The sequence below is a fragment of the Balaenoptera ricei genome, chromosome 5 (assembly GCF_028023285.1).
Source record: "Balaenoptera ricei isolate mBalRic1 chromosome 5, mBalRic1.hap2, whole genome shotgun sequence".
NCBI classification, from domain to species: Eukaryota; Metazoa; Chordata; class Mammalia; order Artiodactyla; family Balaenopteridae; genus Balaenoptera; species Balaenoptera ricei.
In genome coordinates this window covers 54,278,923-54,293,828 of record NC_082643.1, presented here as the reverse complement: position 1 = coordinate 54,293,828, position 14,906 = coordinate 54,278,923, and the positions used below count along the sequence as shown (strand labels likewise).

Below are 14,906 nucleotides of genomic sequence, written 5' to 3'. Positions count from 1 at the left end.
TTATGCCATAGATAAATAATGTGGAATTTATGAAAATACCAATGCATTCCCATTTTCAAGTCAGATAGTTCCTTTATATCCTTGAAACATTAATGGAATATATATGATACATAGCGTCTCCTCTTCTTTTCAGATAAGACAGCTGAGGCACAGTTAGATACACGAGTTTGATGTCTTCCTTCAGCATATTATTACTAGAATAGGCACAAGATCTTCTCTCCTAAGATGCAGACAATACAAGTAGAATGTAGGAGATGAGCATCTTTATTTTATATTTGGCTTTGAAACTTTATTCTTTGGTGGCCACTTTATCTCGTATAGCTGCATAATATTCCTGCAAAGTAATAACAGAAGTTGGAAGACTCATACTGCGTCTTACCGTGTTAGACTGTATTTCTGCACTCCCTGACCAGCGTCCTCTAACCAGGACATTGCCTGCCTAAATTGTAGAGTATAAATCGCTAGTGGTTAGTTAGACGTGAAGAAATGACTTGGTGCTGCAGCTCTTGAAGTAATGTCCTTGTCCTCTCTTTCCCTTTCTTCCCCCAGTTCATGGATCGTCTGAAGCTGCTGCTGATGCCCCTGAAGCATCAGCCTGACTTTATCTACCTGCGCCATGTCCCCCTGCGCAGAGTTCACCTGTTCACTTTCCTGCAGGTGCTCTGTCTAGCCCTGCTCTGGATCCTCAAGTCAACCGTGGCTGCTATCATTTTCCCAGTCATGGTAGGGATGGTTTTATTTTATTTATTTTATTTTTTTGGGGGGGATGGTTTTAATTGAACCTACCCATGAGGTCACACCAGTATCGTGTGGTTATTGTAATATTGATGACACATGTGTCTCTTATGGGTGCTTCCAGTTTTGTTCCAGCTTTGACCTAATCGGTTTGATTGGGTGTAATTTAAGGTTGCCAGGTCTGTGGTTGTCTAGGCTGGACCTTGGAGTCAGACAGCTGAGTTTCAGATACTGGCTCTGGTTGGTGCTGATCAGTGAACTTCCCTGAGCTGCCATTAACTCATCAGTAAAATGAGAGCGGCGTCTTTGTTTTCATTCTGAGCATCAATAATGAATATAAAGTATATAGCACAATGCCTGACACATGGTAGACACAAGTGCACGTAACGTTAGTTATTTTTAAAATACTGCTGTACATTGGGATTTGTCTAAATAACAGAGTACAGCACATTTCAGGCCAAATAATAGAGGACCAGTTTGGCAACTTATGAGAGATCATCCAGTGAATGGAAGAAATGGAGCGAGAAGCTTAGTTTTTGCAGTTCTTCTCCTTTGTATCATGCTAAGTTTAAGGATAAGTCTGGGCTCTCTCTCCTGGCCATGTTATGATGAGAAAGAAGGTGAAACAACTAACATTCCACTCTGAATCACGAGTGAAAGAAGGGCAAAAGGAAACAATAGCTCTGTATTTGGCTTCATCATTGAATTTGTGTGTGTGAAATAATGCTATGGTAGCTTTTTTTTTTTTTTTTTTTTTTAAGACTTTATTTTTTGAATAATCATTGAATTTTTACTGAAGCCTTACATTTCTTACAAGAAAATGCACATGCATATGCTTGAAACAAGTCACAAAGCCATCCTCAGGTCTGGCTCTGTCTCCCCTGTAGCTTTGGAAATAGAACTTTAATATACAAACCATATTTTATTTTTTTACAAAAATTTTCTTACTCTTAGCCAGAATTATTATTTTATTTTATGTATACTGGTTGTTTGTAATTGTTTTTTCCTCCAGGAAAGCAGAAAAAAATGGTGTCAAATATTAACGGTATTTGTGGAGTCAGATTTTTACTCTTGATGATCCCTTATGTTTTGCTTTTGAAAAAGAACTCTATTAACTTACTGGAAAACACACTGAGTATGAGAAAAGACTTCCATCTGCCTATTAATATAATTTACTCATGTATTAGTTTTGCTAAAGCCAGGAAAAACAAAGTTAGACCTCGATAAATTTGAAATATATCCAGTAAATCACTTATTGCTTGTGCTAAGTAATAATAAAAAATATTTTACCTTTATAAAGTATTTTTCATCTTTCAGAGCTTTTATTTGATCATAAAACAATCATGTAATATCAATAGGTCAGATGTTATTAATTTCTCTAAGAGATGAAGAGGCTGACATACAGCATAATATGGATAAAGACAACTGTTAATTTCAGGCAGGGCCAGGACTTCTGAGTCCTACTGCATACTAATTTTACTGTTGAGCAAAGACATCTTTAAGATACCTTCAAGAGCAGTTCATAAAATCAAAGATACAGAGTTCAAGAATACTGGGGTTAGAGTTAGAAAACTGGGACCCTTTGTATTCTTCCTTTATCTGGCTTTGTGATCTTGGATAACTTAACTTATGTCACTAAGCTTTAATTTCCTCCGCTCTTGGATAGATACTAACATCTACCTTTCACGTTTGTTGTGGGAATAAATGAGAAAATATTGTCTAAGAGTTTAGCACAGCGTCTGACTCAAGATAAGTATTCAATTAATAGTGGTGATTGAAGTTGCCCCAGCAGATTAAATAGTCTGTGCAAACTCAAATACTACCTCATTATTAATGCTTTGAAGATGTCTCAGTGTACTATGCGTTGTACAGATTTTCTTGACTTTCAAAAACCTGTGTAATGTTTTAATTTTGAATAATTAGAAATCATACACAGGCTGTTTTTTCCCTTGAAACTTTTAGTTATTTTATTAAAAATCTGACATGGAAGAAAATGGTTTAAAAAATAATCTTTTCATATGGAAATTCCAAATGAAGGGATCATACAGTACAGTGAACAAAATACAGTGAGTTAAAGTAAGACTTCTGTGAACCAACTTTCTCCATGAAGCAGATGTTTATGGTCTACTTAATGTAAGTCCATACAAGCAAGATGAGTTCTGTCATACTCTAGACTTGTACAAAATAGGTTTCTACTGACTTTGCTAGGGCAGTATTAATACTCACTCTGACTTCTTATTCTGACATGGGTTCTTTCCTACTTTTTATATTTATTCTTCCAGATCTTGGCACTTGTAGCTGTCAGAAAAGGCATGGACTACCTCTTCTCCCAGCACGACCTCAGCTTCCTCGATGATGTCATTCCAGAAAAGGATAAGAAAAAGAAGGAGGATGAGAAGAAAAAGAAAAAGAAGAAGGGGAGTCTGGACAGTGACAATGACGATGTAAGGAGCTTTCTAAAATTCCGAAGTAAAATTCGAAAGTTAGTTAAACGAATGTGAAAATGGTATTTTTTTAACCCTTGTGTGCGATGTATGACTGAATTTCAAGGATGTTTACCTGGTCATGCTACTTGTCACTTTTCACCTTCCTTTGCCCTTTATTTTCTCTCTTTGTTTTTTTTTTTTTTTTAAGTATTTTCTGAAGTCTTTCTGTAACTGTGAATACACTGAATGATATAATGACTTCTAAAAAAACAAAGCCCACCATATCTAAAAAACTTCAATCTCTGATCTCGTACATAAAAGGGAAGCTTGCTTCATAATGCTATAAAATGTATTGGGTTTATTATTGATAGTCCAGGATTTAAATTTGAGATAATAACTCAGTTTTACATAATTTTAAGCCTAATGTGGATAAATGCTGGTGACCTCACCTCCTGTGATCTGTGTGTCTATTTGAGTGGGCTCTCAACCGAAGTTCTCTGCTATTGTACTTATCCTTGCATTGGGATTTGACATGATTTGAGATCACTTCTCTGTAACCTTTCAATAAAAAGGAGCGGAAATTGGAATTTGGGGTCTTTCTACATAATTGTAGCAGTCAATGTCATAATTTAGGTGATCTTCTTGCAATCGTATGACTAAGTTGAGAAATAAAATGTCCACTTTTTAGGAAGCCATTTCACAGAAATCTTGGTGTTTCAGTAGGGGTCTGTGATCAGTGCTAAGAGAAAATCTGGGATTTACTTTTCTTTAACACACACACACACACACACACACACACACACATAAACACCCCAATAGCTTATCTCAGTAGCCTTTTGAAAGGAGAGCCAAAATGACACCTTCTATATGAAGATTTGTAGGTTTGTTCTAGATTTTACACAATGCAGTATCCCCATTCTAGTGGAGTCCCCAGTATCTCATTCTAACATGGGAGTCTAGTTAATTTTTGGTGTCTGCTCTGTACTTGATCATTTTGATGGATCAGGCATACCTTGTTCTTAATTGCTAAAGCAGCTCTTTATAGTATATTTTTGTTCCTGTTTTACAGACGGGGAAATTTAGACTGAGAAACGTTAAGTCATTTTTCTAAGTGTACACATATTGGCAAAGGCAAAACTCTCATCCAGGCCTGTCTGGTTATTTTCGATTGGTCAGGCTGTCTGATTGTATTATTTTTGGAGAACTTGGAAACAGTACAGTGAAGGGAGGCAACAGACAAAATTGGATTTCAGATAAATTGATCCAATAAGAAAAGGCTAAATATATGAGGCACATTTAGCTAAAGAGAAAAAGAGTCTGAGGGAGCTTTTGTGACTGTCACCATCCATCTTCAATGAGAACATGTATATAGATTTTCTGTTTGCAATGATGACAGAAAAAGAGAGAATGTGCTTAAACTGCAGAACAGATTAAGATGCAGTATTAAAAAGAACGATGCGTTTACACATTGAATAGAAATCAAAATTTGAAATAAATTTCTAGGCTACTCTAGACAAAAAAAAAAAAACCTGCCAGAAATACTGAGATAATTAAAGCAGTATTTCATCTTGAATTTTCAAAACAAGTACCTCAGTTTATGTACATGTACATCAAACTTAAAATTCATTATACATTACAAATGTATGAAATAATATTATGGAATCCTCTTCTCTAATGGCTTTTAAGAAAAAAATAGTAATAAAATATCCACTTTTAAGAATGTTTTAAATTTAGTGCTCTCTAGTGTCAGAAGTTGGATCAAATGAGCTCCTGAGAAGGTCTTCTAAGTCTTAGATTTGATTTTCAACAAATCATATCTTATTTAAATAATGCTATTCTTATATTAATAATATTTATCATTTTGAATCCATATTTCCAACAGATTTCTTGAAGATAATGTGTGATACTTGTTTTCTTCTTTTCCTCTTTCTCTTCTTCCCCCGACCCCACCAAAACAAACAAACAAACAAACTTATATATTTATCCTAGACAGTGAATCCAGCCAGAGTATATCTGTGTAATACGTTCTGTGTGTTGAGGCCATTATTTGGGGTTCTTCATTTGAAATGTAGCTGTCCTGATGTTCACCTGGGCATCGTGTGGTGTGGGATCCATGGATGTCGGGAGCCACACGAGGGCATGGGAGTTCCATCTCTAATATTTGTGAGCAGAATTAGTGAAAATTATGGCTTGCCAATATTTTGAGCTGCTCAGTCATTTTTGAACCCTCCCAGTAGGCTATGATTAAGGGTTGGCTGCCAACCTGTTCATCTATAAATGCTATTATCGGGGGAAACTTTGAAATACTGTAATAAAACTTGTCCTTGACATTCTTACAAAGGTAGGGGCACATGGCATCTTCATTTTTTTTTCAAGTGAAGTACAATATTTTAATCTTTGAAAAGAATATTGTGGCTCATTATCCTCTTTAGATTCATCATAAAGAAATTTTCAATGTGCATAGTAGCTCTATGTTAAGATTCATTTTTTTCTTACTTCCTTTCACCCCTAGTTCCTATTTTTTCCCTTTCAGCTAAAGGTCATCATCTCCTTGGTACTTTCAGTTAAGAGATGAATTCCATCTTTTGAGTCCAGGCATAGACATGGATTCAATATAATGAATTCTAACAAACAGTAAAGTGATAATCCTGTGGAAATCTGTTACAGTTTTGGCTTAGGTGGTCTGTTCTTTAAGAAGCTTCATGATTAGCTGCCTGGTTTTATCATTTTATTTTGGTTATGATTCTTCTCTGCCTATCTGGCCATCATAGGCACCTTCCTTTTGACTTTATTTTCTCATGTTTTGCTAAGTTGCCAAATATATTTGGTATAAGCAAATTGAGATGAGCCTTAAACTACAAAATAGTTCTGATGGAATATTAGAGTAAGGGAGAGGGTTTATTTTCAAGTCTATGTAAATGACCCCTTGTGAGTAGATATTAGAAAAAGTCTTCTTACCTGTCTTGGAAGGAAAGATAAGTCATCATATTCCTGGAGGTGGAATCAGAAAGCATAAAGGAAACAAAAATTTCAAGACCATATTATAGTTTAGGAAGTCTCCTAAATTATAGTCTTTCACGCTTGAGATTATTTGCTTCACACACACATACAACTAACCCCCATAAATATTTGATTGTAAATCCAGCTTATGGAAAGCTTTACAGTTGTTTAATTTGTAGTGATCTCCGTTTGGTGTGGTTCTAGTTTTAATTGACTTAATCCCCTTAACTCAGAAGAGAGGAAAACAAATGTGAGGGGCAGATGCCATAAAACTTGAAAAGTCAGCAAAGGAGAAGTGATTATATCTAAGGCTGTTCTCCTTAGTACAATGTAAATGACAATATGATAGGTTTAATCAATACTGGGAGGTAGGGAGGTCTGTATAGTAAAAGCTTTCTAAAAACTGTTATAAATTTCTTTCACAGTCTGACTGCCCATACTCAGAAAAAGTTCCAAGTATTAAAATTCCAATGGACATCATGGAACAGCAGCCTTTCCTAAGTGATAGCAAACCTTCCGACAGTGAGTAGAACTAACCTCTTGCATGCCAGCTTGAATATGATTTGCACTTACAGAGAAAAAACTTTAGGACTATCATCTTCATTAACTTTTCCTCTGTTTTCTTTCTTTTCTTTCTATGTGAAGATTTACATTAATTATTATGAAACTTCATTTTTACGTTCCTTGACCTTCACTCCTTACCTTTTTCTTTTATCCATAACCATTTAAGTTTTTATTTGGTCATCTTTTCTCTGATCCAAGTTATCGCCGGTTTCTTTGAATTGCTAAATTCGTCACCATGTTTTTAATTGATTTCCCTTTTTTTCTGCTGGTATGTAGAATGGCAGCTTCTAGTACTACATCACTGTCTGTTACTGTTTGTCTTCCTTAGGCTTCCACCAATGACCAAATCAGCTCAAAAGAGAAATTGCATAATGGGTCTCTCAAAGATCAATGAATCAATTGTTAATACTGAGAATTTGGAATAATTGTTATTTTCAATTAAATTGGCAATCATAAAATATTAACAACCGCTCTTTGGGTATAGCTTATAAGATATTTGCATTTTCTTCCTAATTTCTTCATTCCCTTTCTGCTGTTTCAAAATTATCTTTGTAACTGCACTGGTCTTTCTGGGGTAATAGCCTGGTGGCTAAGGTATAATGGTTTTTGACCTGTCATCTTTTCTTTTGTAATTGAGTTAACAGGCCATTTGAAAAGGGTGAAAACCTCTGTAGTAACATTAGTGAATAACTCAAGCTTTTCCAATAGCAAGCAGCAAGTGCCTCCAAACTACTTTACTTTGAGTTCTCATTTGAAGAAAACATATTCTTTTAGATCCAGATGCACTTCAAAGTATACTGATTTGTTATAGGAACAGACAGTTGAAGTACCTTCATTTCTGTTTGATAGTGCTACTTCAACTTCAATAAGATGTTACCAAGAAAAGTTTGAAATGAATGACTGTTTATGAAAAAATGGGTATTTTAGTTATCTATTGGTGTGTAACAAGTTACCACAAAACTCAGCAGCTTAAAACAACAAACCTGTATCTCCTCCCACAGTTCCTGATGTTCAGGAATTTAGGAGCTGCTGATTTGGCTTGATTCTGGCTCAAGGGCTCTCGTGAGATTGCAGTCAAGCTCTTAGCTGGAGCTGAGTCTGAAGACTTGACTGAAACTGGGGATCTGCTTCCCAGCTCAAGCACAAGGCAGTTGGCAGGAGATTTTAGTTCCTTGGCTCATGGGCATCTCTTAGGGCTGCCCATGACATGGCTGCCAGTGATAACAGAGAAGAAACCAGGACAGAAACTGCAGTCTTTTATAACCAAATCTCAGGAGTCATATACCATCTCCTCTGCCATATTCTATTGGTCACACAAACCAACCCTGGTACAGTGTGAGGAGAAATTGTATAAGGACATGAATAACAGAAGACAGGGTGCATTGGGGGCCATCTTGGAGGCTGGTTTGAAGAAAAGAGAATTAAGGCAATCTCACCTTTGGTGTCCAATCTGTAGCCTGTAACTTGTGACTGAGGCTACTTTCTTCTCAATCCTATCAATGGGCTTTAGTTGAATATTTTCTTTGTAAGTTCAAGCTCCCCAAAACATTGTCTGGTTTCATTTTTCATTTCTAGAGCATTAACTAGCAAAAAGAGACTATGAAAGGATGTCTTCCATTGGCATCATAACCTAGCACAGCTCTTCTAAGTACAATTTAAAGGCTGCTTAAAAAAAAAATCATCAGCTAGAATTTGAGGCTCCTGGAAAAAGTCTGTGGCAAGTTGGTTATTTAGTGCTAGTTGTTCTTCATTTTCTCAAAAACACTTTAAAAGGATACATTGAAATTAGTGGATGTGATATTAGAAATTTACTTAAGCAAAATACCAATGATCATTCTAAAATCTTTTCTAGTATCATATTAATCCATGAAAGAACAAAATTGATAGTAGAGTTGCAGTATAAGTAAGTTTCTCAAAATCTTTTTTTTACCTGCATGAATAACAGCAGGACAAAATTATGAATGCTGAACATGGCAGGAAATCCAAGGACAAGTCTTAGACATTAAGTAGGTGCTATCACCCTCTAGGAATGATTTACCCTGCCCCCTCGCTGAAAAGAACAACATTGGCCCATTTTAGAAAACCTAGAATAAGAGACTGAGTGATTTTGACTTCATCACCCTACTTAGATTCTTAGCTTGATACTGTGTTTATTGAAATTGTCTAAACTTGTCTTTCTTACTCTTTCCAGTTGTGAAAGATGCATCCATTTTTGTGAAGATTTAAAAATTTTTCATTCTAATGTTATACTTTACCAATGACTATTATTTATGATTTGAAAAAAAATTTTTTTTTTTTAGGGGAAAAATCACCAACATTCCTTGAACGCCACACATCATGCTGATAAAATTCCTTTCCTTCAGTCACTCGGTATGCCAAGGTAAAGGACAGCCCAGTATTTTACGTTATTCTGTGGGATGATCACCCCACAGAAATGGAACCAATGGCGGGTTATCGGCAGAACGCCCTGTTCTCCATCCTCTACAATTTATCTTAAATAAATTATCTAGTCACCAGACCTCATCCCAGCTTTTACTTGTAGAAAACATTCTAAGAGACCTACTCGACTTACTCTTAGAAATAATTACTTAGAAAATAATTACTTAGAAAATATTACTCTTAGTAATAAGAATCTTTCAGTATCATTAAGGTAAAGCCCAGGATCAGTGTTAGCTCTTGTCATATCAGCATCATCTCTGTTTTAAGGGTAGCTGGCATTTCCTGGTGGCTCTTCTCCAATAGTTTTATTCCCTCTTAACACAACTCTAGAGATTTCAGATCCTCCTTGATTTTCAAAATCGTGAAATCTCTGAATATTTTCTTCACGTCAGTCTTTCTGTCCTTCAACTTCTGACAGTGTCACCCACCTGGAAGTCCTCTTTCTTGATTGTTTTTTTTTTCTAATCTAGGTGTGAGAGCTTATGAAATTTTTACTTGAATTTCTTAACTCTATTTGGTAACTTCATCCCATTTAAAAAATGTTTGTTTTTAATACAGAAAGAGGAAGTAAGTATTTAAAGAGAACAAAGAAGGACCCATTTGACTTCTGTACAATGCATAAACATTTGACAGATGGTAAAGGAATTCTGATTTACTTACTTTTTTTTTCTTTCCTTTTTCTTTTTCTCTAGTCCTTCTAGAACTCCAGTAAAAGTTGTGCCTCAAATTAGAATAGAACTTGAGCCTGAAGACAATGATTATTTCTGGAGGAGCAAGGGAACAGAAACTACATATTGTAACCTGTTTGTCTTTCTTACAACTGACAGTTTTTGTTGTTTATGTTCTTGTTTTTTGTCTGGTTGTTTATTTTTTAATTTTTGTTTGTTTTGGTTTTTGGTCACTGGCCAAACAATACAGTGCTCTCTCTGCTTCTCTCTTGCATAGGTAAAATCAAGACAGTAGTGCACCGTTCCTTATAAACAACATCTGAAGAATCCCCTCTTTGTTCTTATACTTTCAAATGTGTCCTCTGACAACCAAATTCCTCTGTCTCTCAAGACACACACTGACCCTGTCCTTTTCCTTTATTAAGCAGAGGACAAAAGTATTAAGGATTTTATAACACCTTTTATTAAAATATTGAAGGAACTTCCACCTTGAGCTTTGGAGCTGTGCTTACTGGCTTGTCTTTCTGTCTGGTTGAACAAACCTTGACCTCCAGACAGTCCCTTCTCCCTTATAGCACTCTCCAGGACTGGAAAAAGTGCTGCTATTCTAACTTGCTCTTGCTTATAAACCCTAATCTCTTAAGAGTTATCAAAAGAAAAACTAAAGGTACTTTACTCCCACTAGAGAAACTATTGCCATCATTGTAGCAAGTGCTGGAACGTCCCTTTTTTCCTATGCAACTTTTTTTAACCCTTTAATGAACTTATCTGTTGAGTACATTGAAGAATATTTTTCTTCCTAGATTTTGTTGTTTAAATTATGGGGTCTAACCTGCAACTTATTTTTTGTCAATTTTTTAAACTTTTTTTTAATTACTGTAAAGAAAATGAATTTTTTCCTGCAGCAGGAAACATAGTTTTGAGTAGTTCTACCTCTTATTTGTAGCTGCCAGGCTTTCTGTAAAAATTGTATTGTATATAATGTGATTTTTACATAAACATACACACACACACACACACACACACACACACACACACCACCTCTAGGGTATGCCAGAGGGCTAGATCGGATTAAAAACACCATGTTTCTAAGCATCCATTTTTCCCTTTCTTTAAGAGAAATTTAACTGTTCTATGAAGGAGATTGGGGGAGGAGGGAGACACTCCTTTGTAATGGGAATAACTGATGTTTTGATAATCGTAGTATCCGGGCAAAGTTGCTGATTGTATTACCATTTTGATGTCCTATGCAGTATTGTTAGACGTTTTTTTCATTTTGAAAACATTTGTGTGTTTGTGTATGTACTCTGTGTGTGGTTGGTACACATATGTGCAAGGGTAGAAAGAGACAGAATGATGATAGGCGAAGGGCAAAGTTATCTAGCCTCTCATGTCAGTTTTTATAAAACCCAAATCACATATGAAAAATCCATCAGAGGTCCAGGAGACTTACTGTTATGCAAATGAGGGTAAATATACTTTATTACCCAGACAGCAGTCACCATCACTGATACAATAGCCCTTATTTACAATACAAAATGCATAGGACTGTGATAGACCATTTTTATATTTATAAAGTGTCTATGAGAATGCAGTTGGATCGCAGAAGTATATATATATACATTTTAACAATACTCACACTTGTCTTTAAGATTGAAAGGCAATTATTCTTTGTGATTGAGGCGTATAGAATATACATGTCTATATACGTGTGTGTATGTGTATTTCAAAGTACCATATTGAAAGTTAGAAAAAAGAAAATTAGATCTTTAACCAAATTTAGCATGTTATCTAAATGTAGTGTTTTAATAGGCTGCATTATGTATTATGAATCTGCATTAAAAACAGCATTTTAAATGTTGAATCCATAATTTTGGATTCCTGTAACCATATTTGTGATATATGCTGACTACGGTCGTTGGAGGAGTACTAGAAGCAGAGCGAAACCACTTATTTTGGTTTCATAATATGCACATATTGACTCCCACTCGTTCTTATATTAATTAAATTACAATTCTGTCCTGTTGAAATTTTGATTATAAAAATTGTATTGTTCTAAATTAACTGTTACTTTTATAGTATCTGATAATCTTAAAACTTGAAATTTTATACAAATTAGACATAAATGACCTACAATTTTTTTCATTAAAATGAAGGTGGCAAAGTGAATGTTATTTGTTAAAACCTCACATGCCAAATTTTGGCATCATGTTTGTATTTAGAGCTATCCTTAAAATGATTACTCTGTATTATCTAGGTTTTCATTACCTTAATATAAAACTATATGAAGCTTTTCTCCTTGTTTCTCCTGAGCATGAATAAAATGTTTAAAAGCCATGCATATTAAATTTAGCCTAACCTAGGATCTTGTTAAATTAAAGACACTTTTGTTCACTTTTATAAAAGCTCTAGATAGAATAATTTATTTTTCTGATCATGAATCAAGTATTTGAGGATTCATGCCCCTCTCTGTCCCTTTCAAAGAACTCCTGAAGCAACTTAACTCAGTATTTCAGCCTTTGAGTATATCTAAAAGCTACCTGCGCCTTCATTTATGATCCATATTCTGTGACAGAAGGTCGATACTCATGATATGAATGCCGAGTGGCACCTTGTATTTGCTTTAAAGGAACAGTTAGTATCAAACTTTTTCAATATTTTGGAACCCAGGGAAGTATTTTAAAAATCATTTACTTTCAGAGGAACACAGATAGTTACCAAACAAACAAACAAACCCTGAGGTCCACACAGAGCCACCGAATTATCTGTATTTTAACTGAATTTACACACTATCAAAGAACTAACCAGATTTTTGGTGGTTTTGTTTCTCTGTAAACTGGACACAAAGAATACAACAGTAAATTTTTTACCAAGTGTCTCTTCCTGATGTAAATACAAAGAGAAGAGATTCAAGTTGTTAGAAGTAAAGCAGTAAGTGTAGTTGTTAACTAGAAGTCCTGTGGTAGTACAGACTTACCATTGGAAGGAAAGCATCACCAGGTCAAGAGTCTGCTTTATCAGAGCAGAAAGGCCCATGGTTTTGCATTTGAAAGAAAATCTTTTGGAGACACTGTTTTCCTTGAAAAAAAGTCACTCTACTATGTAAAACAGTGGCCAACTTGGAATCCTAATCATTTTGTGTTCCACACTGGGAACTGGAATCATTTTGTGGTCCAGTCAGGCAGTAGAGTGGGGTGGGGGGATGGAGGAAGTCAGAGAAGTAGGAAAACAAACCTTTTCTACTCAGCCTCCCACCACCTCAAAGAAAGGGGGAAAGAGAAACAATTGTCTGCTGTCAGAAATTCAGTTGGTATATATTTTTATGCACATGCACCAACACACACAGAGTAAATCTTTTATCAGCTATATATCAGTGTTTAATACAGAGAATGATTGTCTTCCAAGTTTTTGCTTCTTTTTTTTAAACTGTGTTAAGTACTTGAAATGTATTGACTGCTGACTATCTTTAAAAAACAAAAACAAAACCATTTGAGTTGTATTACAGAGGTTGACATTGTTCAGGGGATGGGACAAAGCTTTCTTCAATCCTTTTCATACCACTTAATGATTTTGGTGCAGGAACTTGAGATTTTCTTATTTATGAGATTTCACATCCCCTCTTCACAGCATGAGCACGAAGCCCAGTGGCACCAAGTGTCTGAATACAGTCAAATGATATTTTGCTTGGGCCTTGGGAGTTTTTAGATGATGATTTCATCAAGCTTCATTGCAGCCTGAAATAAAAAAGTTTTGTGATATATGCTACCCAGTCAAGTTACGTTTTGACCAGGAATTCGGATATGTTCTATTTTTTGGCTCATTTCTTTGTGCTCTATGGGTACATACAAAAATCCTGAATTCTGTTTCTTAGTCAGATATTGCAACTCAGGGCTAAAGTCATCCAGTGAAATTTTTAGAGCCATAAGTAACTTTGTCCCAGTCCTACAATGTGAAGAGAATGAATAGTTGCCTCTTTTTAGCCATTTTCATGGCTGGTACATAGCTGTACACATTACTTTTCAGAATCAATACGCACTTTCAGATACTCTTATTTTTATTCTCTTAAGTCTTTATTAACTTTGGAGAAATGATGCATCTTTTTATTTTAAGTGAAGTAGATCAACATGGTGGAACAAAATGATAAAGTACAGAACATTTCAATATATTACTAATAATTTTTTTCCAATATAAAACCTAAAATTCCTATAACATTATAGTATTTTACAGTTTTATGAAGCTTTCTATTGTGACTTTTATGGAATTAAGAGATGAAGAAGATGAGATATTTTAGCATTTATATTTTTAAAAATTAAATGTATACTTAAAATAAAGTAACTTTATGCATTTATGAGTGTCAAGTGCTTCTGTTCAACTCTTCAAATAATTATTAAGCGCCTGTTATTTTACGTCTTTGGGTGCTGGTGGGAATACAAATATAAGTAAGTCCAAGTCCCTACATCTGATTGCTTTTCATCACTCTAGGCAGGAGGATAAAATAGGTGTTCAAATTATGTAAAATAAGAAATTGTGAGAATAGCTATTCAAGTCTTAAGGAAGTACTATCATGCAAGGGTTCAAAGCAAGAAAAAGTATGTCCACTAAGATCAATGAAATGGTTTATTGAGAAGATGGTATTGTTATTCTTCTTTTATAAGGTTAGTGAAATAGAAAACGCCATTTTTCTTGACTCTTTATATGATACTGATGTATTTCATCAGTTCTCAAAGCAAAAGAACTAAGTATAAGCACTTATTAAAAATTATTCAAATTAAAATCCTGGAATGGTGCTCCACAAAAGATACATAACACAGACTCCCCAGGGTTCCATGTAATATTTACAACCCTCTAGGAAATTTCAGTTCAGTCTTCATTTATAATCAGAGAATGGTGGTGGGGTGGAGTGGGGAGGGTCAGGGGAGCAAATAGGAGGGATGAAAAAGAACCATTGGTAAGCAGTAAATAGCATCAGCGTGTGGATAACTACCAAATCTGCATCTTCAGCCCAGATTGCTCTCCCGAGCTTCTGACTTATATATGCAACTGATTTTGGAATATTTGTCTTTAAGTAACACGT

The 14,906-nt window shown here is 35.1% G+C and overlaps 1 protein-coding gene across 5 annotated transcripts in view; it reads left to right on the top strand.

Moving 5' to 3' along the window:
• Positions 1-13,236, top strand: part of SLC4A4 (solute carrier family 4 member 4) — a 399,214-nt gene extending 385,978 nt beyond the window's left edge. For 4 of the 5 annotated variants that reach the window (XM_059922878.1, XM_059922879.1, XM_059922877.1 and 1 more), the window contains exons 22-26: positions 550-723; positions 3,018-3,179; positions 6,587-6,683; positions 9,026-9,105; positions 9,857-13,236. In XM_059922878.1, the coding sequence (XP_059778861.1) occupies positions 550-723; positions 3,018-3,179; positions 6,587-6,683; positions 9,026-9,069 (477 nt within the window). In that variant the 3' untranslated portion in view covers positions 9,070-9,105; positions 9,857-13,236. The remainder of the gene's footprint in view (positions 1-549; positions 724-3,017; positions 3,180-6,586; positions 6,684-9,025; positions 9,106-9,856) is intronic. The other variant, XM_059922880.1, reaches the window with a different exon arrangement.
• Positions 13,237-14,906: the final 1,670 nt, after the last annotated feature.